The 22,007-nt window shown below is 64.3% G+C and overlaps 1 protein-coding gene across 2 annotated transcripts; it reads left to right on the forward strand.

Moving 5' to 3' along the window:
* The first annotated feature begins 310 nt into the window (after positions 1-310).
* Positions 311-21,399, forward strand: KIF5A (kinesin family member 5A). 2 transcript variants are annotated; one of them, XM_061347798.1, is made up of 29 exons: positions 311-1,061; positions 3,960-4,047; positions 4,426-4,499; positions 4,585-4,689; positions 5,480-5,528; positions 5,615-5,670; positions 5,773-5,860; positions 5,951-6,075; positions 6,176-6,280; positions 7,083-7,231; positions 8,549-8,697; positions 8,776-8,972; positions 9,056-9,124; positions 9,407-9,613; positions 13,382-13,528; positions 14,650-14,838; positions 15,471-15,588; positions 15,656-15,714; positions 16,631-16,704; positions 16,889-16,990; positions 17,149-17,209; positions 17,293-17,364; positions 18,048-18,152; positions 18,818-19,034; positions 19,958-20,051; positions 20,300-20,340; positions 20,440-20,467; positions 20,541-20,633; positions 21,108-21,399. In XM_061347798.1, exons 1-28 carry the CDS (start codon positions 933-935, stop codon positions 20,617-20,619), a joined length of 2,976 nt encoding a protein of 991 aa, XP_061203782.1. In that variant the 5' UTR covers positions 311-932; the 3' UTR covers positions 20,620-20,633; positions 21,108-21,399. The 2 variants fall into 2 exon arrangements, with proteins under 2 accessions (XP_061203782.1, XP_061203784.1); XM_061347800.1 differs by having other exon boundaries at positions 20,303-20,340.
* The last annotated feature ends 608 nt before the right edge of the window (positions 21,400-22,007 follow it).

Below are 22,007 nucleotides of genomic sequence, written 5' to 3' on the forward strand. Positions count from 1 at the left end.
GGAGCTACCCAAGCGGACGGGTCACACAGAGGGTACCCACAAGGGTTACATAAGGAGGGTGCTCGGGGTGGGCTGTGGGCGGGGGGGCTCCATGCAGGCGTGGTTTTGGGGGGCAGAGCTGGGGGGGGTCACACACGAATGTGCCCTGCCTCAGTGCTGGGGGAGGGGCATGAGTCAGACCTGGGGGGTTCCCCAGCGGGGGAAGGGACCTGGCCCTGTGCCGACACCACCCCCCCCCCCTCAATCCGGACCAGAGTCGCCACCGTCCTGCCCCCCCCGCAGTGAATCAGCACTCTGGGGGAGCGTTCCCCCTCATCATCTCCGTCCACCTTAAGATGCTCCGACAGCTCCACCTTAACACGGCGGGGGGGGGAGAACGGGCAGGGGGCGGTTCCCCCCCTCCCCATCACCCGGTACCGGGGCTGCAGCGGCGACAGCGGCGCCGTCACTGGAGCAGGGAGCGCTGCGGAGCTTCCCCCACCCCGGCACCGCCCTCCCACCACCCCCTGCACCCCCGGGTACCATCCTGCATCCCTGGGTACCACCCTACACCACCGGACAGCATCCTGCATCCCTGGGTACCACCCTGCATCCCGGAGAGCATCCTGCATCCCTGGGTACCACCCTGCATCCCGGAGAGCATCCTGCATCCCTGGGTACCACCCTGCATCCCAGACGGCATTCTGCATCCTTGGGTACCACCCTGCATCCCGGAGAGCATCCTGCATCCCTGGGTACCACCCTGCATCCCGGAGAGCATCCTGCATCCCGGGTACCACTTGATCCTCCTGTTGTCAGCATCACTCTTGGGCATCACCCGCATCCCCGGGTGACTCCCCGCACCCTCCCGGCTCCCACAAGCACCCTTGGGCCCTCTCTCCGGGTCCCGTGTCCTCGCTCCTAAACTCTTGTCGCTGCCCCCCGGTGCCGCCATGGCCGAGCCCAGCACCGAGTGCAGCATCAAGGTCCTGTGCCGGTTCCGGCCCCTCAGCCCCGCCGAGATCCTGCGTGGGGACCGGTTCCTGCCCGTGTTCCAGGGCGATGACAGCGTCGTGGTGGGGGTGAGTGCGGGGGGGGGGGATCACCGGGATGGGGGACAACCGGCCTGAGGGAGGGGGACAGGATATGGGTCGGCTTGAGGGGGGAGAACCTGTTTGGGGGGGTCGCCCTGGGTGTGGCCCAAAGGTCCCCCCCCATTCAACCGCTTCCTCCTCCGGCCCCCCCCCCCCCCAATTCCTGATGTTCCAGCGCTCCCAGTTTATCCCAGTCTCTCCCAGTGCCCGCGGGGGGGTTGTTTACAATGAGCGGAGACGCCCCGTGGGGGCCACGATCGGGACCCAAGAGCATCACTGAGGGGGGTTTGTTTTTGCCGCAGCCCCCCCCCACTGCGGCCCTGCCCTTTGTCAGGGGTGTAGTGAAGGGGGGGGTTCAGGGACACTCCCCCCAATATAACGCCCCCCCATTAACATCAGCACCCGGGTACGGGGATGTTCCGACCCTGAGGCGGGGGTTCCTTGGAGGGGAGGGGGCATCTCCCATGGGGCTGCAGTGGGGCTGTAGCGGAGGGGGGGTGTCGCTGTGCGGTTGTGCCGGCGCAATGCGGGGTGTTGCGGGGATGGTTGGGGGGGGGATGGAGGATGCAGGGCTCGGGGGGGGGGGGGGGCACGGCAATGGCGGTGGATGAGGGGTGCGGGCCCGTCAGCGGGCGGGACTGTGGTGCCCGTTTGCGGGCTGCGGCGTTTCAGCACCGGGACCTGGACAGCTCCCGGCCAGCGCTGGGGGCTACGGGGGCTGTGGGGAGCGGGGGGGAATGGGATGCTATGGGGGCCTATGGGTCCTATGGGTGCTGGGGTGCTATGGGGGCCTATGGGTCCTATGGGTGCTGGGGTACTATGGGGGCCTATGGGTCCTATGGGTGCTGGGGTGCTATGGGGGCCTATAGGTGCTATGGGGGCTGGGGTGCTATGGAGGCCTATGGGTCCTATGGGTGCTGGGGTGCTATGGGGGCCTATAGGTCCTATGGGGGCTGGGGTGCTATGGGGGCCTATAGGTCCTATAGGGGCTGGGGTGCTATGGGGGCCTATGGGTCCTATGGGTGCTGGGGTGCTATGGTTGCCTGTGTAGGTCTGGAGATGTATTGGTGTGAGGACATTGGGATCTATGGGGAGCTGGGGGGGAGCTGAGCATCTCTGGGGATCTATGGGGGGGTGTGGGGCGCTAAGGGTGTAGGGTGGCTGAGGGTGTCTAGGGCCTACTGGGGGCTGGGGGGAGTGGGAGTCTGTTTGGCTTGGGAGGCTGGGGTTCTATGGGGGTCTATGGGTCCTATGGGGGGCTGGGTGCTATGGGGGCCTATGGAGGCCTATGGCAGTTATGGGTGGCTGCTGGGTATATGAAGGGATGTACAGGAGTGGATTAAGTGTCTATGGGGGGGCCTGGGTGTGTCCATGGGGGTCTATGGGCCTGTATGGGAGACTAGGGGGCTACGAGGGTGTCTGGAGGGGCTGGTCGGGGCTATGGGGTCTAAGGAGCTATGGAGTGAGATTGAGCAGATGGGGAGTCTATGGGGCAGTATGGGCGGGGTTGGAGATTTATGGGAGTCTATGAGGCAGTATGGGGGGTTTGGGGGTCTATGGGAGTCTATGGGGCAGTAAAGGGGGTTTGGGGGTCTATGGGAGTCTATGTGGCAGTATGGAGGGGTTGGGGGTCTCTGGGAGTCTATGGGGCAGTATGGGGGGGGTGGGGATCTATGGGAGTCTATGGGGCAGTATGCAGGAGTTGGGGGTCTATGGGAGTCTATGGAGCAGTATGGGGGGTTTGGGGGTCTATGGGAATCTATGGGGCAGTATGGGGGGGTTGGGTATCTATGGGAGTCTATGGGGCAGTATGGGGGATTTGGAGGTCTATGGGTGTCTATGGGGCAGTATGGGGGGGTTGGGGATCGATGGGAGTCTATGGGGGAGTATGGGGGGTTTGGGGGTCTATGGGAATCTATGGGGCAGTATGGGGGTTTTGGGGGTCTCTGGGAGTCTCTGGGGCAGTATGGGGGGTCTGATGAGAGTCTATGGGGCAGTATCCATATGGGGGTCTATGGGAGTCTATGGGGCAGTATGGGAGGGGTTGGGATCTATGGGAGTCTATGGGGGAGTATGGGGGTATGGGGAGTATGGGGGTTTGGGGGTCATGGGAGTCTATGGGGCAGTATGGGGGGTTTGGGGGTCTATGGGAATCTATGGGGCAGTATGGGGGGTTTGGGGGTCTCTGGGAGTCTCTGGGGCAGTATGGGGGGGTTGGGGATCTATGAGAGTCTATGGGGCAGTATGCGGGGTTGGGGGTCTATGGGAGTCTATGGGGCAGTATGCGGGGTTGGGGGTCTATGGGAGTCTATGGGGCAGTATGGAGGGGTTGGGGATCTATGGGAGTCTATGGGGCAGTATGGGGGGTTGGGGATCTATGGGAGTCTATGGGGCAGTATGCAGGAGTTGGGGGTCTATGGGAGTCTATGGGGCAGTATGGGGGGTTGGGGATCTATGGGAGTCTATGGGGCAGTATGCAGGAGTTGGGGGTCTATGGGAGTCTATGGGGCAGTATGGGGGGTTTGGGGGTCTATGGGAATCTATGGGGCAGTATGGGGGGGATTTGGGGATCTATGGGAGTCTATGGGGCAGTATGGGGGATTTGGAGGTCTATGGGTGTCTATGGGGCAGTATGGGGGGGTTGGGGGTCTATGGAGAGGTTTATGGGGTCTGGGGTAGCTGTGGGGGTGAGGACACTGGGGGGTTGTGGGGGTTTCAGGGTACATGGGGGGGGTACAAGTGCCCCAGGGCTGTGCGAGAGCCCCCGGCCCCCTCCCACCTCCCTCACTGGGGCTCACTGGAGCGGACCGGTCCCCCCAGTCCGCTGCAGCCCCCCAGCACCTTGGGGGGGTCTCTCCTGGCCCCTGACCCCCATCACCCCCCCAGGGGAAAACCTACGTCTTCGACCGCGTGTTCCCCCCCAACACCACCCAGGAGCAGGTCTACCACGCCTGCGCCATGCAGATCGTCAAGGGTGAGGCCGGGGGGCCCTTAGGGGGCCCTGGGGGGTCATGGCTGGGGCACCCCCCTGCAGGGCCACCCGCACCCATGGGGACACGGAGGGTGCAGGGGGTGACAGGAGCGGGTTGGGGGAGGGGTGGTGTTGGCGAGGGGGGGATGCTCGGGGGGGTCCTTTTGGAGGGGGGGGGGTCCAGCAGGTCCTGGGGCTCTGCAGCACTTTGGGGAGGTTCGGGTGTGTCTGTGGGGTCCTTGGGCACCATTGGGGGTCTCGGAGGGGATCTCCGGGTCCTTGGGGGGGTCACAGCTCCTTTGGCTGCCCCTTGGGGTTCAGGGGAGTCCATGGGGGTCCGGGGGGGTCCCAAGGGGGCTCGTGCGCACGCTCCCCCTGCAGATGTGCTGGCCGGGTACAACGGCACCATCTTCGCCTATGGGCAGACGTCCTCGGGCAAGACCCACACCATGGAGGTGAGGGGGGGGCTATGGGGGGCGGGGGCAGCGCCCCCGGGTCCGCGGCACCCAGCGGGGTCCCTCCCCTCCCCTCGGCGCGCAGGGGAAGCTCCACGACCCCCAGGGCATGGGCATCATCCCCCGCATCGCCCGCGACATCTTCAACCACATCTACGCCATGGACGAGAACCTCGAGTTCCACATCAAGGTGGGCACTGGGAGCACTGGGGGGCACTGGGAGCACTGGGAGGCACTGAAGGGGACTGGGAGCACTGGGAGCACTGGGGGCATTGGGAGCACTGGGGGCATTGGGAGCACTGGGGGCACTGTGGGCACTGGGAGCACTGGGAGGCACTGAGGGGGCCTGGGAGCACTGGGAGGCACTGGGGGCATTGGGAGCACTGGGGGCACTGCGGGCACTGGGAGCACTGGGGGACACTGGGGGCACTGGGGGCACTGCGGGCACTGGGAGCACTGGGGGACACTGGGGGCACTGGGAGGCACTGAGGGGGACTGGGAGTACTGCGGGCACTGGGGGCACTGGGGGACACTGGGGGGCACTGGGAGCACTGCGGGCACTGGGGGCACTGTGGGCACTGGGGGCACTGTGGGCACTGGGAGCACTGGGAGCACTGGGAGCACTGGGGGCACTGGGAGCACTGGGGGCACTGCGGGCACTGGGGGCACTGGGGGACACTGGGGGGCACTGGGAGCACTGCGGGCACTGGGGGCACTGTGGGCACTGGGGGCACTGTGGGCACTGGGAGCACTGGGAGCACTGGGAGCACTGGGGGCACTGGGAGCACTGGGGGCACTGCGGGCACTGGGGGCACTGGGGGACACTGGGGGGCACTGGGAGCACTGCGGGCACTGGGGGCACTGTGGGCACTGGGGGCACTGTGGGCACTGGGAGCACTGGGAGCACTGGGAGCACTGGGGGCACTGGGAGGTTGGTTCCTCCCCGCCCCCCTCCTGACACCCCCATCCCCTCCCCCCAGGTTTCTTACTTTGAAATTTACCTGGACAAGATCCGGGACCTGCTGGACAGTGAGTGGGGGAGGGGCGGGGGGGAGGGGGAGGGGCACTGGGGAGGGGGAGGGGCACTGGGGGTCACCACCCCACGTCCCCCCCAGTGACCAAGACCAACCTCTCGGTGCACGAGGACAAGAACCGTGTTCCCTACGTCAAGGTCAGGAGCAGCGCGGGGGAGGGGGGGGGCACCCCCAGAGGAGGGGCCGGGATCCCAACACCCCCCCCCCTGCACCCCCTCTTTACCCCCCCCTCCCCCCAGGGCTGCACCGAGCGCTTCGTGTCCAGCCCCGAGGAGATCCTGGACGTGATCGATGAGGGCAAATCCAACCGGCACGTGGCGGTCACCAGTGAGCACCGGGGGGCACGGGGGGGCCGGGGGGGGCCATGGGGCGCCGGGGGTGCAGCCCCCGCCCTGCCCGGCGCTGCCCTGCCCGCAGACATGAACGAGCACAGCTCCCGCAGCCACAGCATCTTCCTCATCAGCGTCAGGCAGGAGAACGTGGAGACGGAGCAGAAGCGCAGCGGGAAGCTCTACCTGGTGGACCTGGCCGGCAGCGAGAAGGTGGGGGGGGACCGCGGTGGGGCTCGGGATGGGGGGGGCTCTCGGTGGGTGCCGCTGCTGGGCCGGTCCCTAGCGGGTCCCTGAGCCTCCGGCCCCACAGGTCAGCAAGACCGGGGCCGAGGGGGCGGTGCTGGACGAGGCCAAGAACATCAACAAATCCCTCTCGGCGCTGGGCAACGTCATCTCCGCGCTGGCCGAGGGCACGGTGAGAGCCGGGGGGCCCCGCAGCCCCCAGTGCTGCCCCACAGCCCCAGTGCTGCCCCACAGCCACTGCTGCTGCCCCACAGCCACTGCTGCTGCCCCACAGCCACTGCTGCTGCCCCACAGCCACCGCTGCTGCCCCACAGCCACCGCTGCTGCTGCCCCACAGCCCCCAGTGCTGCCCCACAGCCCCAGTGCTGCCCCACAGCCCCAGTGCTGCCCCACAGCCCCAGTGCTGCCCCACAGCCACTGCTGCTGCCCCACAGCCACTGCTGCTGCCCCACAGCCACCGCTGCTGCCCCACAGCCACCGCTGCTGCTGCCCCACAGCCCCCAGTGCTGCCCCACAGCCCCAGTGCTGCCCCACAGCCCCAGTGCTGCCCCACAGCCCCAGTGCTGCCCCACAGCCACTGCTGCTGCCCCACAGCCACTGCTGCTGCCCCACAGCCACCGCTGCTGCCCCACAGCCACCGCTGCTGCTGCCCCACAGCCCCCAGTGCTGCCCCACAGCCCCAGTGCTGCCCCACAGCCCCAGTGCTGCCCCACAGCCCCAGTGCTGCCCCACAGCCACTGCTGCTGCCCCACAGCCACTGCTGCCCCACAGCCCCAGTGCTGCCCCACAGCCACTGCGCTGCCCCACAGCCCGCTGCCCCACAGCCCCAGTGCTGCCCCACAGCCCCAGTGCTGCCCCACAGCCCCAGTGCTGCCCCACAGCCACTGTGCTGCCCCACAGCCCCAGTGCTGCCCCCCCCGTGCGGCTGCCCCGGGCGCTGTCCCGGCGGCGGTGCTGAAGCGCGGCTCCCGCAGAAGCTGCACGTGCCCTACCGGGACAGCAAGATGACGCGGATCCTGCAGGACTCGCTGGGCGGGAACTGCCGCACCGCCATGGTCATCTGCTGCTCCCCCTCCAGCTACAACGACGCCGAGACCCGCTCCACGCTGCTCTTCGGGCAGAGGTAGGGGGCAGCGCGGGCGCCCCACAGCGCCCATGGGGCACAGCTGCAGCAATGGGGCACAACTGAACCCATGGGGCACAACTGAACCCATGGGGCACAACTGAACCCATGGGGCACAACAGCACCCATGGGGCACAACTGAACCCATGCACAACAGCACCCATGGGACACAACTGAACCCATGGCACAACTGAACCCATGGCACAACTGAACCCATCACAACGACCCATGGCACAACGCACCCACACCACCCAACACGACCCATGGACACCCAAATGGGGCACAACTGAACCCATGGGGCACAACTGAACCCATGGGGCACAACTGAACCCATGGGGCACAACAGCACCCATGGGGCACAACTGAACCCATGGGGCACAACAGCACCCATGGGACACAACTGAACCCATGGGGCACAACTGAACCCATGGGGCACAACTGAACCCATGGGGCACAACTGAACCCATGGGGCACAACAGCACCCATGGGACACAACTGAACCCATGGGGCACAACTGAACCCATGGGGCACAGCTGAACCCACGGGGCACAACTGAACCCATGGGGGACAACTGAACCCATGGGAAATACTGCACCCATGGCACACAACTGCTCCCATGAGACATAACAGCACCCATGGCACCCAACTGCACCTATGGCACCCAACAGCACCCATGGGGAATACTGAACCCATGGCTCACAACTGAACCCATGAGACACAACTGCACCCATGGCACCCATCTGCACCCATGGGACACAACAGCATCCTTGGGAAATACTGCACCCATGGCACACAACTGCACCCATGGCACACAACTGCACCCATGGCACACAACTGCACCCATGGCTCACAACTGCACCCATGGCACCCAACTGCACCCATGGCACACAACTGCACCCATGGCACCCAACAGCACCCATGGGGAATACTGAACCCATGGCTCACAACTGCTCCCATGAGACACAACTGCACCCATGGCACCCATCTGCACCCATGGCACCCAACTGCACCCATGGCACCCAACTGCACCCATGGCACCCATCTGCACCCATGGCACCCAACTGCACCCATGGCACCCAACTGCACCTATGGCACACAACTGCACCCATGGCACCCATCTGCACCCATGGCACCCAACTGCACCCATGGGAGAGAACTGCACCCATAGCACCCATCTGCACCCATGGGACAAAACTGCACCCCAACAGCACCCCAACATCCCTCTTTGGAGGTGGCCCCTGGTGGGGGTCTCTGTAGGGGGCACCTCTGGAACCAGTTTGTGGGGGAGGGCTCCCACTTGCGGGATGCCCCCCCCAGGGCCAAGACCATCAAGAACACGGCCTCGGTGAACCTGGAGCTCACGGCCGAGCAGTGGAGGAGGAAGTACGAGAAGGAGAAGGAGAAGAACAAGGCTCTGAAGGAGACCATCGGGAAGCTGGAGGCTGAGCTGAGCCGCTGGCGGAGCGGTGAGGGGGGCCCTCAGCGCCGGGAGGGGACCCCATTGTCCATGGGGGGACCCCTCTGAGCTGAGGCCACGCCCCCAGGAGAGGCCGTGCCCGAGACGGAGCAGCTGAATGGGGCTGAGGCCGAGGTGGGGCCGGGTGAGGGGCCGGGGCCGGGAGCCACCAGCGAGACCCCCCTCAACGACAACAGCTCCTCCATCGTCATCCACATCTCGGAGGAGGAGCGGCGCAAGTACGAGGAGGAGATCCGCAAGCTCTACAAGCAGCTGGATGACAAGGTGGGCACTGCCACGGGCCCCAGCAGCCCCTCGGGCCCCCCGAGGTGCCCCCCATTGCCCCAGCCCCCCTGTGCTCTCCCCAGGACGATGAGATCAACCAGCAAAGCCAGGTCATGGAGAAGCTCAAGCAGCAGATGCTGGACCAGGAGGAGGTGAGGATCTCCCTTGAGCCCCCCTGTCCCCCATCTCCATCTGACTGAGCCTGCAGCCTCCTCCCCTGCCGGAACCTCATCATGACCCCTGGGACCCCCACCCTGACCGTTTGACCCCCCTCATCCAGTCCCCATGGGAACCTCTCTGCCACTTCCACTGGGACCCCCACCACGACCCCCTTGACCTCACCCCCCCCCCGAACCCCTCTGGGACCCCCACCTGGATCCCTTGGGCACCCCCCAGCCCTGATCCCCAACGATGCCCCCCCCCCCCCCCCGCAGGTGCTGGCGGCGGCGCGGGGCGGGGGGGAGGCGGCGCGGCGGGAGCTGGCGGCGCTGCGGGCGGAGCACGGCGCGGCCCGGGCCGAGGTGACGGAGGTGCTGGCGGCGCTGGAGGAGCTGGCGCGGAGCTACGACCGCAAAGCGCAGGAGGCGGAGGACAGCGGCCGCCAGAACCGGCGGCTCAGCGACGAGCTGGCGCGCACCGAGGTGAGCGGAGCGGCTGCGGTACCGGCGGCAGCCGGGCGGGGGCGACAGAGCACCCAAACTGCAGTACCGACTGCAGCCTGAGGGGGCGACAGAGCACCCAAACTGCAGTACCGACTGCAGCCTGAGGGGGCGACAGAGCACCCAAACTGCAGTACCGACTGCAGCCTGAGGGGGCGACAGAGCACCCAAACTGCAGTACCGACTGCAGCCTGAGGGGGCGACAGAGCACCCAAACTGCAGTACCGACTGCAGCCTGAGGGGGCGACAGAGCACCCAAACTGCAGTACCGACTGCAGCCTGAGGGGGCGACAGAGCACCCAAACTGCAGTACCGACTGCAGCCTGAGGGGGGCGACAGAGCACCCAAACTGCAGTACCGACTGCAGCCTGAGGGGGCGACAGAGCACCCAAACTGCAGTACCGACTGCAGCCTGAGGGGGCGACAGAGCACCCAAACTGCAGTACCGACTGCAGCCTGAGGGGGCGACAGAGCACCCAAACTGCAGTACCGACTGCAGCCTGAGGGGGCGACAGAGCACCCAAACTGCAGTACCGACTGCAGCCTGAGGGGGCGACAGAGCACCCAAACTGCAGTACCGACTGCAGCCTGAGGGGGACAGACACCCAAACTGCAGTACCGACTGCAGCCTGAGGGGGCGACAGAGCACCCAAACTGCAGTACCGACTGCAGCCTGAGGGGGCGACAGAGCACCCAAACTGCAGTACCGACTGCAGCCTGAGGGGGCGACAGAGCACCCAAACTGCAGTACCGACTGCAGCCTGAGGGGGCGACAGAGCACCCCAAACTGCAGTACCGACTGCAGCCTGAGGGGGGCGACAGAACACCCGAACTGCAGTACCGACTGCAGCCTGAGGGGGGGGCGACAGAGCACCCAAACTGCAGTACCGACTGCAGCCTGAGGGGGGCGACAGAACACCCGAACTGCAGTACCGACTGCAGCCTGAGGGGGGCGACAGAGCACCCAAACTGCAGTACCGACTGCAGCCTGAGGGGGGCGACAGAGCACCCAAACTGCAGTACCGACTGCAGCCTGAGGGGGCGACAGAGCACCCGAATTGTGCTGTTGCTGTGTTTGGGGCTGTTTGGGGCTGTTTGTGCAGTGTCTGCACTGCAGGCACTGTTGCTGTGTTTGGGGTGGTTTAGGGCTGGTTTAGGGCTGGTTTCGGGCTGGTTTCGGGCTGGTTTGGGGCTGTTTGGGGCTGGTTTAGGGCTGGTTTAGGGCTGTTTGTGCAGTGTGTCTGTGCTGCAGGCGCTGTCGCTGTGTTTGGGCTGGTTTAGGGCTGGTTTAGGGCTGGTTTAGGGCTGTTTGTGCAGTGTCTGCGATGCAGGCACTGTTGCTGTGTTTGGGGTGGTTTAGGGCTGGTTTACGGCTGGTTTAGGGCTGGTTTCGGGCTGGTTTGGGGCTGGTTTAGGGCTGGTTTAGGGCTGGTTTAGGGCTGGTTTCGGGCTGGTTTCGGGCTGGTTTGGGGCTGTTTGGGGCTGGTTTAGGGCTGGTTTAGGGCTGGTTTGGGCTTGTTCAGGCTGGTTTTGGGGCTGGTTTGGGGCTGGTTTGGGCTGGTTTGGGGCTGGTTTGGGGCTGGTTTAGGGCTGTTTTTGCAGTGTCTGTGCCGCGGGCTCTGTCGCTGTGTTTGGGGTGGTTTAGGGCTGGTTTGGGGCTGGTTTAGGGCTGGTTTAGGGCTGTTTTTGCAGTGTGTCTGTGCCGCGGGCGCTGTCGCTGTGTTTGGGGCTGGTTTAGGGCTGGTTTAGGGCTGGTTTCGGGCTGGTTTAGGGCTGGTTTAGGGCTGGTTTGGGGCTGTTTGGGGCTGGTTTAGGGCTGGTTTCGGGCTGGTTTAGGGCTGGTTTAGGGATGGTTTGGGGCTGTTTGGGGCTGGTTTGGGGCTGTTTGGGGCTGGTTTGGGGCTGTTTGGGGCTGGTTTGGGGCTGGTTTAGGGCTGGTTTGGGGCTGGTTTGGGGCTGTTTGGGGCTGTTTGGGGCTGGTTTAGGGCTGGTTGTAGGGTTTAGGGCTGGTTTGGGCTGGTTTAGGGGTGTGTTTGGGTGGTAGGGCTGGTTTGGGGCTGGTTGAGGCTGTTTGGGGCTGGTTTGGGGCTGGTTTGGGGCTGGTTTAGGGCTGGTTTGGGCTGTTTTGGGGCTGTTTGGGGCTGTTTGGGGCTGTTTTGGGGTTGTTTAGGGCTGTTTGGGGCAGTTTTGGGGCTGTTTTGACTGTTTCGGGCTGTTTGGGGCTGTTTTGGGGCTGTTTTAGGGCTGTTTGGGGCTGTTTTGGGGCTGTTTTGGGGCTGTTTGGGGCTGGTTTAGGGCTGGTTTGGGCTGGTTTGGGGCTGGTTTGGGGCTGTTTTGGGGCTGGTTTGGGCTGGTTTGGGGCTGGTTTTGGGTGATTTGGGGCTGGTTTGGGCTGGTTTGGGGCTGGTTTGGGTTGATTTGGGCTGATTTGGGGCTGGTTTTGGGGCTGGTTTAGGGCTGGTTTGGGATGGTTTGGGGCTGGTTTGGGGCTGGTTTGGGCTGGTTTGGGGCTGGTTTAGGGCTGGTTTGGGGCTGGTTTAGGGCTGGTTTGGGGCTGGTTTGGGGCTGGTTTGGGGCTGTTTGGGGCTGGTTTAGGGCTGGTTTGGGGCTGGTTTGGGGCTGGTTTGGGGCTGGTTTGGGGCTGTTTGGGGCTGGTTGTGTGGGCTGGTTTAGGGCTGGTTTGGGGCTGGTTTGGGGCTGGTTTGGGGCTGTTTGGGGCTGGGTTAGGGCTGGTTTGGGGCTGGTTTGGGGCTGGTTTGGGGCTGGTTTGGGGCTGTTTGGGGCTGGTTTAGGGCTGTTTGGGGCTGGTTTAGGGCTGTTTGGGGCTGGTTTAGGGCTGGTTTGGGGCTGGTTTAGGGCTGTTTGGGGCTGGTTTAGGGCTGGTTTGGGGCTGGTTTGGGGCTGGTTTGGGGCTGTTTGGGGCTGGTTTAGGGCTGGTTTGGGGCTGTTTGGGGCTGGTTTGGGGCTGGTTTGGGGCTGGTTTGGGCTGGTTTAGGGCTGGTTTGGGGCTGGTTTGGGGCTGGTTTGGGGCTGGTTTGGGGCTGGTTTGGGGCTGGTTTATGGCTGGTTTGGGGCTGGTTTAGGGCTGGTTTGGGGCTTGTTTGGGGCTGTTTGGGGCTGGGTTAGGGCTGCTTTGGGGCTGGTTGGGGGCTGTTTGGGCTGGTTTGGGGCTGGTTTGGGCTGTTTGGGGCTGGTTTGGGGCTGGTTTGGGGCTGGTTTGGGGCTGGTTTGGGGCTGGTTTGGGGCTGGTTTGGGGCTGGTTTGGGGCTGTTTGGGGCTGGTTTAGGGCTGGTTTGGGGCTGGTTTGGGGCTGGTTTGGGGCTGTTTTGGGGCTGGTTTGGGGCTGTTTGGGGCTGGTTTGGGGCTGGTTTGGGGCTGGTTTGGGGCTGTTTGGGGCTGGTTGGGGCTGGTTTGGGGCTGGTTTGGGGCTGGTTTGGGGCTGGTTTGGGGCTGGTTTGGGGCTGGTTTGGGGCTGGTTTGGGGCTGGTTTGGGGCTGGTTTGGGGCTGGTTTGGGGCTGGTTTGGGGCTGTTTGGGGCTGGTTTGGGGCTGGTTTGGGGCTGGTTTAGGGCTGGTTTGGGGCTGGTTTGGGGCTGGTTTGGGGCTGGTTTAGGGCTGGTTTGGGGCTGGTTTGGGGCTTGTTTGGGGCTGGTTTGGGGCTGGTTTGGGGCTGGTTTGGGGCTGGTTTGGGGCTTGTTTGGGGCTGGTTTGGGGCTGGTTTGGGGCTGTTTGTGCAGTGTCTGTGCCGCAGGCGCTGTCGCTGTCGCTGCAGTCGGAGCTGCAGCGGGTGCTGGACCTCGGGGCGCAGCAGCGCTCGCGGGCGGCCGAGGTTCTCAACGGGCTCCTGCGGGACCTCAGCGAGTTCAGCCTCATCCTGGGCAATGGCGAGATCAAACTGGTGAGAGCGGGGGGGCAGCTGCGGGGGGGGCCCGTGACGGAGCCATGAGCGTGATGGGGTGCGCGCGGGCACCGTCCTGTGCATGCAGTGCTCATGGCGCTCCCGGCACGCCATAGCCCTGAGTGTGCGGTGCGCGTGCTCAGACTGGGCCAGGACCGTGTCGTGCCCCTGCCTGGGATGGGTTGACCCATGCCCATGTCCATGCCCATGCCCTGTTCACCCATGCCCATGCCCTGTTGACCCATGCCCATGCCCTGTTGACCCATGCCCATGTCCATGCCCATGCCCTGTTGACCCATGTCCATGCCCTGTTGACCCATGTCCATGTCCATGCCATGTTGACCCATGTCCATGTCCATGTCGTGTTGACCCATGTCCATGCCCTGTTGACCCATGTCCATGCCCTGTTGACCCATGTCCATGTCCATGCCCTGTTGACCCATGCCCATGTCCATGCCGTGTTGACCCATGTCCATGCCCTGTTGACCCATGTCCATGTCCATGCCGTGTTGACCCATGTCCATGCCGTGTTGACCCATGCCCATGCCGTGTTGACCCATGTCCATGCCCTGTTGACCCATGTCCATGTCCATGCCGTGTTGACCCATGTCCATGCCATGTTGACCCATGCCCATGCCGTGTTGACCCATGTCCATGCCCTGTTGACCCATGTCCATGTCCATGCCGTGTTGACCCATGTCCATGCCCTGTTGACCCATGTCCATGTCCATGCCCTGTTGACCCATGTCCATGTCCATGCCGTGTTGACCCATGTCCATGCCGTGTTGACCCATGTCCATGCCCTGTTGACCCATGTCCATGCCGTGTTGACCCATGTCCATGTCCATGCCGTGTTGACCCATGTCCATGCCATGTTGACCCATGTCCATGCCATGTTGACCCATGTCCATGCCGTGTTGACCCATGTCCATGCCCTCTTGACCCATGTCCATGCCATGTTGACCCATGTCCATGCCCTGTTGACCCATGTCCATGCCATGTTGACCCATGCCCATGCCGTGTTGACCCATGTCCATGTCCATGCCCTGTTGACCCATGTCCATGCCCATTCTGTGTTGCCCCATGTCCTTGCCTGTGCCACACTGCCCATGCCTGTGCAGCCGGTGGAGGTGACTGGGGCCATCGAGGAGGAGTTTGCCGTGGCCCGGCTCTACGTCAGCAAGATCAAGTCAGAGGTGAAGTCAATGGTGAAGCGGTGCCGGCAGCTGGAGAACCTGCAGCTGGAATGCCACCGCAAGCTGGAGGTGACCGGGCGCGAGCTCTCCTCCTGCCAGCTCCTCATCTCCCAGGTGGGGACCTGCCAGAGCCGAGACCCCAGGGCTTGGTGTCCCCATGATTGAGCATCCCAAGGCTTGGTGTCCCCATGATTGAGCATCCCAAGGCTTGGTGCCCCCATGATTGAGCATCCCAAGGCTTGGTGCCCCCATGATTGAGCATCCCAAGGCTTGGTGCCCCCATGATTGAGCATCCCAAGGCTTGGTGTCCCCATGATTGAGCATCCCAAGGCTTGGTGCCATGATTGAGCATCCCAAGGCTTGGTGTCCCCATGATTGAGCATCCCAAGGCTTGGTGCCCCCATGATTGAGCATCCCAAGGCTTGGTGCCATGATTGAGCATCCCAAGGCTTGGTGTCCCCATGATTGAGCATCCCAAGGCTTGGTGTCCCCATGATTGAGCATCCCAAGGCTTGGTGTCCCCATGATTGAGCATCCCAAGGCTTGGTGCCCCCATGATTGAGCATCCCAAGGCTTGGTGTCCCCATGATTGAGCATCCCAAGGCTTGGTGTCCCCATGATTGAGCATCCCAAGGCTTGGTGTCCCCATCATTGGGAGCCCCAGGGTTTGCTGTCCCCATGGCCCAGCACGGGGGTGCCGGGGGTGTCCCCGTGGCCCAGGGCCGGAGCTGACGCTGGTCCCGCAGCACGAGGCCAAGATCCGCTCCCTGACCGAGTACACGCAGGCGGTGGAGCTCAAGCGCCGGAGCCTGGAGGAGACCAACGATGCCCTCAGCGAGGAGCTGGCGCGGCTGCAGGCGCAGGGTGAGGAGCGGGGGGAGCTGGGGGGGGGGGGACTTGGGGGGCCCCCGTGGTGACCTCTGCCCCACAGACGCAGCGCAGGGGGGAGCCCGCAAGCAGGATGAGAGCCAGGACATGGACGAGGTCAAGGTGAGGGGGTGTTGGAGCGGCCAAGACCCTGGGGGGGGCCCTGAAGGCGGCGGGGATCCGGGGGGTGGGGGAGGTGTCCCGGGGGTGCTGGGGTCCCCGGGGGGGGTGGAGGGGTCCCTGTGGGTGCTGAGCCGGGGCAGCGGCAGGAGGGTGTCGGGGGCAGGGGTTATGGGTGCGGTGGCTGCGGGGGGGGCACCAGGGGGCGCTGCGGGGCGTCACAGGCGCAGCGCTGGCGGGAGGTGGCCCTGGGGTGCATTGGGGTGCCCCAGGTGTCCCCGCTGTCCCTGGTGTCACCGGTATCATTGGTGTCAACGGTATCATTGGTGTCAACGGTATCACTGGTGTCACCGGTATCACTGGTGTCACCGGTATCATTGGTGTCACCGGTATCACTGCTGTCCCTGCTGTCCCCGATGTCCCCGCTGTCCCCGGTGTCCCTGCTGTCAGTGGTGTCACCGGTATCACTGGTGTCACCGGTATCACTGGTGTCACCGGTATCATTGGTGTCACCGGTATCACTGCTGTCCCTGCTGTCCCCGATGTCCCCGCTGTCCCCGGTGTCCCTGCTGTCAGTGGTGTCACCGGTATCACTGGTGTCACCGGTATCACTGGTGTCACCGGTATCATTGGTGTCACCGGTATCACTGCTGTCCCTGCTGTCCCCGATGTCCCCGCTGTCCCCGGTGTCCCTGCTGTCAGTGGTGTCACCGGTATCACTGGTGTCACCGGTATCATTGGTGTCACCGGTATCATTGGTGTCACCGGTATCACTGCTGTCCCTGCTGTCCCCGGTGTCCCCGCTGTCCCCGGTGTCCCTGCTGTCTGTGGTGTCCCCGGTGTCCCTGCTGTCCCTGGTGTCACCGGTATCACTGCTGTCCCCGGTGTCCCCGCTGTCACCGGTATCCCCATGTCCCAGGTGCAGCACTCGCAGCTCGGGCGCCTCCGGGACGAGCTCAACGAGCGGCAGAAAACCATTGATGAGCTGCGGGAGTGAGTGAGGCCCCCCCGGCCCCGGCCCTGCTCCCAGCCCCATCCCCATCCCCAGCCCTTCACTGGTGCGATGGGACTTGGGGGGGGGGGGGCAGAACTCGAGCCCTCTGCCCCCCCGACCCCCCCATCCCCTTCCCCCACTGACCTTTCCCACCCCCTCCCCCCGCTCCCCCCCCCCCCCCAGTCTGACGCAGCGCCTGGAGCTGGAGCTGCAGAAGCTGCGGGGGGAGCACGAGGAGCTGCGGCGCCAGGAGCAGGCCAAGGCTGCGCGGCTGCAGGAGCTCACGTGAGACCCCCCCCATTACCAGGACCCCCCCCCCTCAACGCTTGGGGTCCTCTCTCAGCACCCCCAAAAGCCCCCTCCAGGCCCCCAGCATCCTTGTGCCTCCCTTGAGCTCCCCCCCATTTTTGGGGTGCTCCTCCCATCTTGGGGTGCCCCCCCAGGTTCCTCCACGAGCGCCATGAACAGTCCAAGCAGGACCTCAAGGGGCTGGAGGAGACCGTGGTAGGTTCAGGGGTTCGGGGGGGTCGGGGGGGTCGCGGGATGGGGTTGAGGTCACCGTGGCCCCCCGCTTGTGCCCCCCCCAGGCTCGTGAACTCCAGACCCTCCACAACCTGCGCAAGCTGTTCGTTCAAGACGTCACGACTCGAGTCAAGAAAGTGAGGGGGGGGAATGGGGGGGACCAGGAATGGGGGGGATGAGGGAGGGGGTCAAGGAGGGGAGAAGGGGGCACTGGGGGGGGTTGGCCGGGGGGGGCGGGTGCAGGTTGGGAGGGGCCCAGTCTGAGCATGGGGGGGGGTCAGGGGTTCCCAGTTTGGGCATTGGAGGGCGTCTGGGGGGGGGGTGTCTCAGATCAGCACCATGGGGGGTGCCAGAGAGGTTGGGGGGCTCTCAGGTTGGGGGGTCCCGGGTTGGGGGGGTCTCAGATTGGGGGGTCCCGGGTTTGGGGGTCTCGGGTTGGGGGTCCCGGGTTTGGGTGATCCCGGGTTTCAGGGGTCTCAGATTGGGGCATCCCGGGTTTGGGGGGGTCTCAGGTTGGGGGGTCCGAGTTTGGAGGGTCTCAGGTTGGGGGGGGTCCCAGGTTGGGGGATCCAGGTTTGGGGGATCCTGGGTTTGGGGGGGTCTCAGGTTGGGGGTCCCGGGTTGGGGGTGCCTCAGGTTGGGGGATCCCGGATTTTGGGGGTCTCAGGTTGGGGGTCCCGGGTTTGGGGGGGTCTCAGTTTTGGGGGTGCCGGGTTTGGGGGTGTCTTAGGTTGGGGGATCCCGGGTTTGGGGGCTCTCAGTTTGGGGGTGCGGGGTTGGAGGTGCCGATGTTCAGGGGGCCCCTCCCGTTGCCCCCCAGAGCGCAGAGCTGGAGCCCGAGGACAGTGGGGGGCTGCACTCCCAGAAGCAGAAGATTTCCTTTCTTGAGAACAACCTGGAGCAGCTTACAAAGGTTCACAAACAGGTGGGTGCGGCCCCCCCATGGCCATACCCCGTCCATCCCACCCCCAGCTTCATCTTGGGGTCCCAGCCCCCCAAAACCCCATGGTGGAGGGGTGGGGCATGGCCATGGGGGGCACACGGTGATGCTCCCCCTGCCCCCCACTGCCTCCCCCTTAACTGGAGCTCTGGGTGTCCAAGCTACTGCCCTACATCTCTGTCCCATGGGCACCCCCATAACTGGGGGGGGGGCCACTGCGCTGCCCCCCCTTCACCCTTGGCTGTAGTGCACCCAACTCTCCGTGTCCCCTCCCCCACTGCTGCTTGTGGCAGCTCTGGGGCTGGGACCCCCGGCACTGGGGGTGAGGAGGCCTGGGTGGGTGCCGTGACCCAGCCTGTGGGTGCGGGGGGTCCCCGTGCTGGGCGGGTCCGAGGGAGGTCTGGGGGTTCCCGGCTGAGTTCGGCTTCTCCCGGCGAGGTTCAGAGGGATTCGGGTGCTCCCGGCGGGGTTCGGAGCGGTTCAGGTGCTCCCGAGGGGGTTCGGAGGGGTTCGGGTGCTCCCGGGCGGGTTCGGGTGCTCCCGGCTGGGTTCGGAGCGGTTCAGGTGTTCCCGAGGGGCTTCGGAGGAGTTCGGGAGTTCCCGGGCGGGTTCGGGTGCTCCGGGCGGTGACGCGGGCGCGGCGCGCGCAGCTGGTACGTGACAATGCAGACCTGCGCCTGGAGCTGCCGCGGCTGGAGCGGCGCCTGCGCACAACGGCTGGCCGCGTGCACGCGCTGGAGGGCGCGCTGAGGGACGCCAAGGAGGGCGCGCGCCAGGAGCGGCGGCGCCACCTGCTGGAGGTGGAGCGCGTCCGGTTGGCGGCGCGCGCGCGGGGGACGGGGCGCCGCGGAGCCAGCGCCGTCATCGGTGAGCGCGGGAAAACGGGGGGGGGGGGGGGGGGGGGGGGGGCGGGGGGGGGGGGGGGGGGTAATGGGGATGTAGGGGGCTAATGAGATATATGGGGTTAATGGGATATATGGGGTTAATGTGAGATATGGGGGTAATGGGATATATGCGGTTAATGGGATATATGGGGTTAAAAGGAATATATGGAGTTAACGGGATATATGGAGTTAATAGAATAAATGGGGGTAATGGGATATATGGGGACAATGGGATATATGGGTGTAATGGGATATATAGACACAATGGGATATATGGGAGTTAATGGGATATATGGGGTTAATTGGATGTATGGGGACAATGGGATATATGGGGGTAATGGGATATATTGGGGCAATGGGATGTATGGGTGTAATGGGATATACTGGGGGTAATGGGATATATGGGGACAATGAGATATATGGGGCAATGGGATATATAGAGTTAATGGGATATATGGGGGTAATGGAATATATGGGGTTAATGGGATATGTGGGTAATGGGATATATGGTGGTAATGAGATATATGGGTTTAATGGGATATATGGGGGTAACGGGATATATGGGGGCAATGGGATGTATGGGAGGTAATGGGGTACATGGGGGCAATGGGATATATGGGGGGTAGTGGGATATATAGGGGCAATGGGACATGGGTATTAATTGAACATGGAGGGTTTATGGGGTTAATGAATATGGGGTTAATGGGGTTGTATGGGGTTAATGGGGATATATGGGTTAATGGGACATGGGGGGGCAGAGGGGGAGTACAGGGACGTGGCGGGGTACAGGGACAGGGCCCTGGGCACTTGGAGGGGGGCACAGAGGGGGCAGGGATCGGGGGGGGGCACAGGGTCGGGGGGGAACACCCGGGGTCCCTGCGCCCCTCACCCCTGTTCCTCCCGCAGCTAAACCCGTGCGGCCCGGGCAGGGTCCGGCGGCGTCACCCACTGGGGGCAGCTCCAGCAGCGGGGGGGGGCCCCTGCCCGGCCCCCGGGGCCTGTGAGTGTGGGGCAAGGGGGGGCTGGGGGGGGTATGAGAAACAGAGGCTATGGGGGGGCACAGGGGCTGTGGGGGTGCAGGGAACACAGGGGCCATATAGGGATGGAGGGGTAAGAGGGGGTATAGGGCTATGGGGAGGAGATATAGGAGCGTGGGATGGGGGGCATGGGGGCTATGGGGGGGTACAGGGGCTATGTGGGTCTCCAGGCCTCTGTCCCCATGTGTCCCCCATGCCCCCCTCTCTCCAGCAGGCCCCTGGACACCTTCGAGCAGCTCAACGTGGATAACGGTGAGGGGGGGGAAGGCGGGGGGGAGCGGGGCGGTTGTGAGATGGGGATGGGGGGGGGTGCACCTGGACGCCCCCCCGGAGCTGCCCTCTCTCTTGCAGGGAACGTGACGGACATCAATGACAACAGGTCAGGGGGGGGCCGGGGGAGGCAAAGGGGGGGCTGGCGGGGGTGACCCTGCCTGACCCTGCTCCCCCCCCAGGAGTGACCTGTCCTGTGCCTATGAGGCCGAGGAGCAGCCCCTGCTCTTCCCCCTGCGCCAGGAGACAGCGGCCAGCTAGGGCCCCCCCGCCAGGTGCCCCATCCCCCCGTGTCCTATGGGATTCCCCCATCACCCCCCCATGTCCTATGGGATCACCCCCCCAAGTCCCATGGGATTCCCCCATCACCCCCCCCCCCCATGCCCTATGGAATCCCCATCAACCCCTGTGTCATTTGGGATACCCCCATCAACCCCTGTGTCATTTGGGATCACCCCCCATGTCCTATGGGATCGTCCATCACCGCTCCCCCCGTGTCCTTTGGGTTCCCCCATCACCCCGTGGTTTCCTATGAGATCCCCCCATCACCCCCACCCCCATGTCCTGTGGGATCCCCCCATCCCCTTGGGACATTCCCCCTCATCCCTTTCTTCCCCCCATCTCCTATGTGCCCCCACCCAGAGCCTCCCAGGGACCCCCCCCATCCCCTGGGGACCCTCCCATGGCCCCTGCACACCAAGATCCTGCGCCCCCCTTCGGGTCCCCCCAACACCTTCCTGCCCCCCCAGGTCCCTCCGGACCCGCCTGCGCTCGCATGTCCCGGTGTCACCTCGTGTCCTGTCTGCTCGCGCCCCCCCACGCCGAGGGGGGCCCCCCCCTCCAGCCCAGGATCCCCCTAGGGCCCCCCACCCCTGCCGGGGTCCCCCGGGCCTGGGGGTGCTGCTTCGAGATGCCTTAACCCGCACCCATGGGGGTGTCAGGGGTCACCCCCTCCCCCCGCTTGGCCCCTCGGCTCTGCCCCGCCCCCCCGGTGTGTGCCCCCCCCCCCCCCCGCTGCGATTCAATAAAGACCGGAGCTGAGCCGAGCCTGAGCGCGGGGTGGGGGGCTACGGAAGGGGCGGGGCCATGGGAAAATGGGCGTGGTTATGTGAAAGGGGGCGGGGCTCTGAAGAGGAGGCCGGGGGGGCAGCAGTGTTCGGGTGACATGTATCCTCTATAGGGTCACAGACGTCACCTATACGGTGACATGTATCCCCTTTATGGCCATACGTTAGCTATAGGATCACACATTACCTATAGGATCACACATGTCACCTATAGGGTCCCATTTATCCCCTATAGGGTCCCATATATTCCATATAGGATTGCATGTATCCCATACAGGGTCATACACGTCACCTATAGGATCACACACATTATCTATAGGGTCACACAGGTCACCTATAGGGTCACATGTATCCCTTACAGGGTCTCATATATCCCAGACAGGGCCCCCTATATCCCATATAGGGTCCCATATATCCCATACAGGGTTCCCTATATTCCATATAGGGTCACATATAAACCCTATAAGGTCCCATATATCCCATACAGGGTCCCATATATCATACAGGGTCACATATACCCCCTATAGGTCCCATATATCCCATACAGGGTCCCCTGTATCCCATATAGAGTCACATACGTTA

Source organism: Neopsephotus bourkii, unplaced genomic scaffold (assembly GCF_033783945.1).
Source record: "Neopsephotus bourkii isolate Nb327-2 ecotype Australia unplaced genomic scaffold, CSIRO-AGI_Nbou_v1 NB_326, whole genome shotgun sequence".
Lineage (NCBI taxonomy): Eukaryota > Metazoa > Chordata > Aves > Psittaciformes > Psittacidae > Neopsephotus > Neopsephotus bourkii.

What these genes read in the sequence shown, in the direction of transcription:
- KIF5A (XM_061347798.1), top strand. Translation starts at nt 933, where the DNA reads ATGGCCGAGCCCAGCACCGAGTGCAGCATCAAGGTCCTGTGCCGGTTC. An exon ending in AGGACATGGACGAGGTCAAG is followed by an intron (nt 15,715 to 16,630) that starts GTGAGGGGGTGT and finishes CCCATGTCCCAG; the next exon opens with GTGCAGCACTCGCAGCTCGG. An exon ending in ACCATTGATGAGCTGCGGGA is followed by an intron (nt 16,705 to 16,888) that starts GTGAGTGAGGCC and finishes CCCCCCCCCCAG; the next exon opens with TCTGACGCAGCGCCTGGAGC.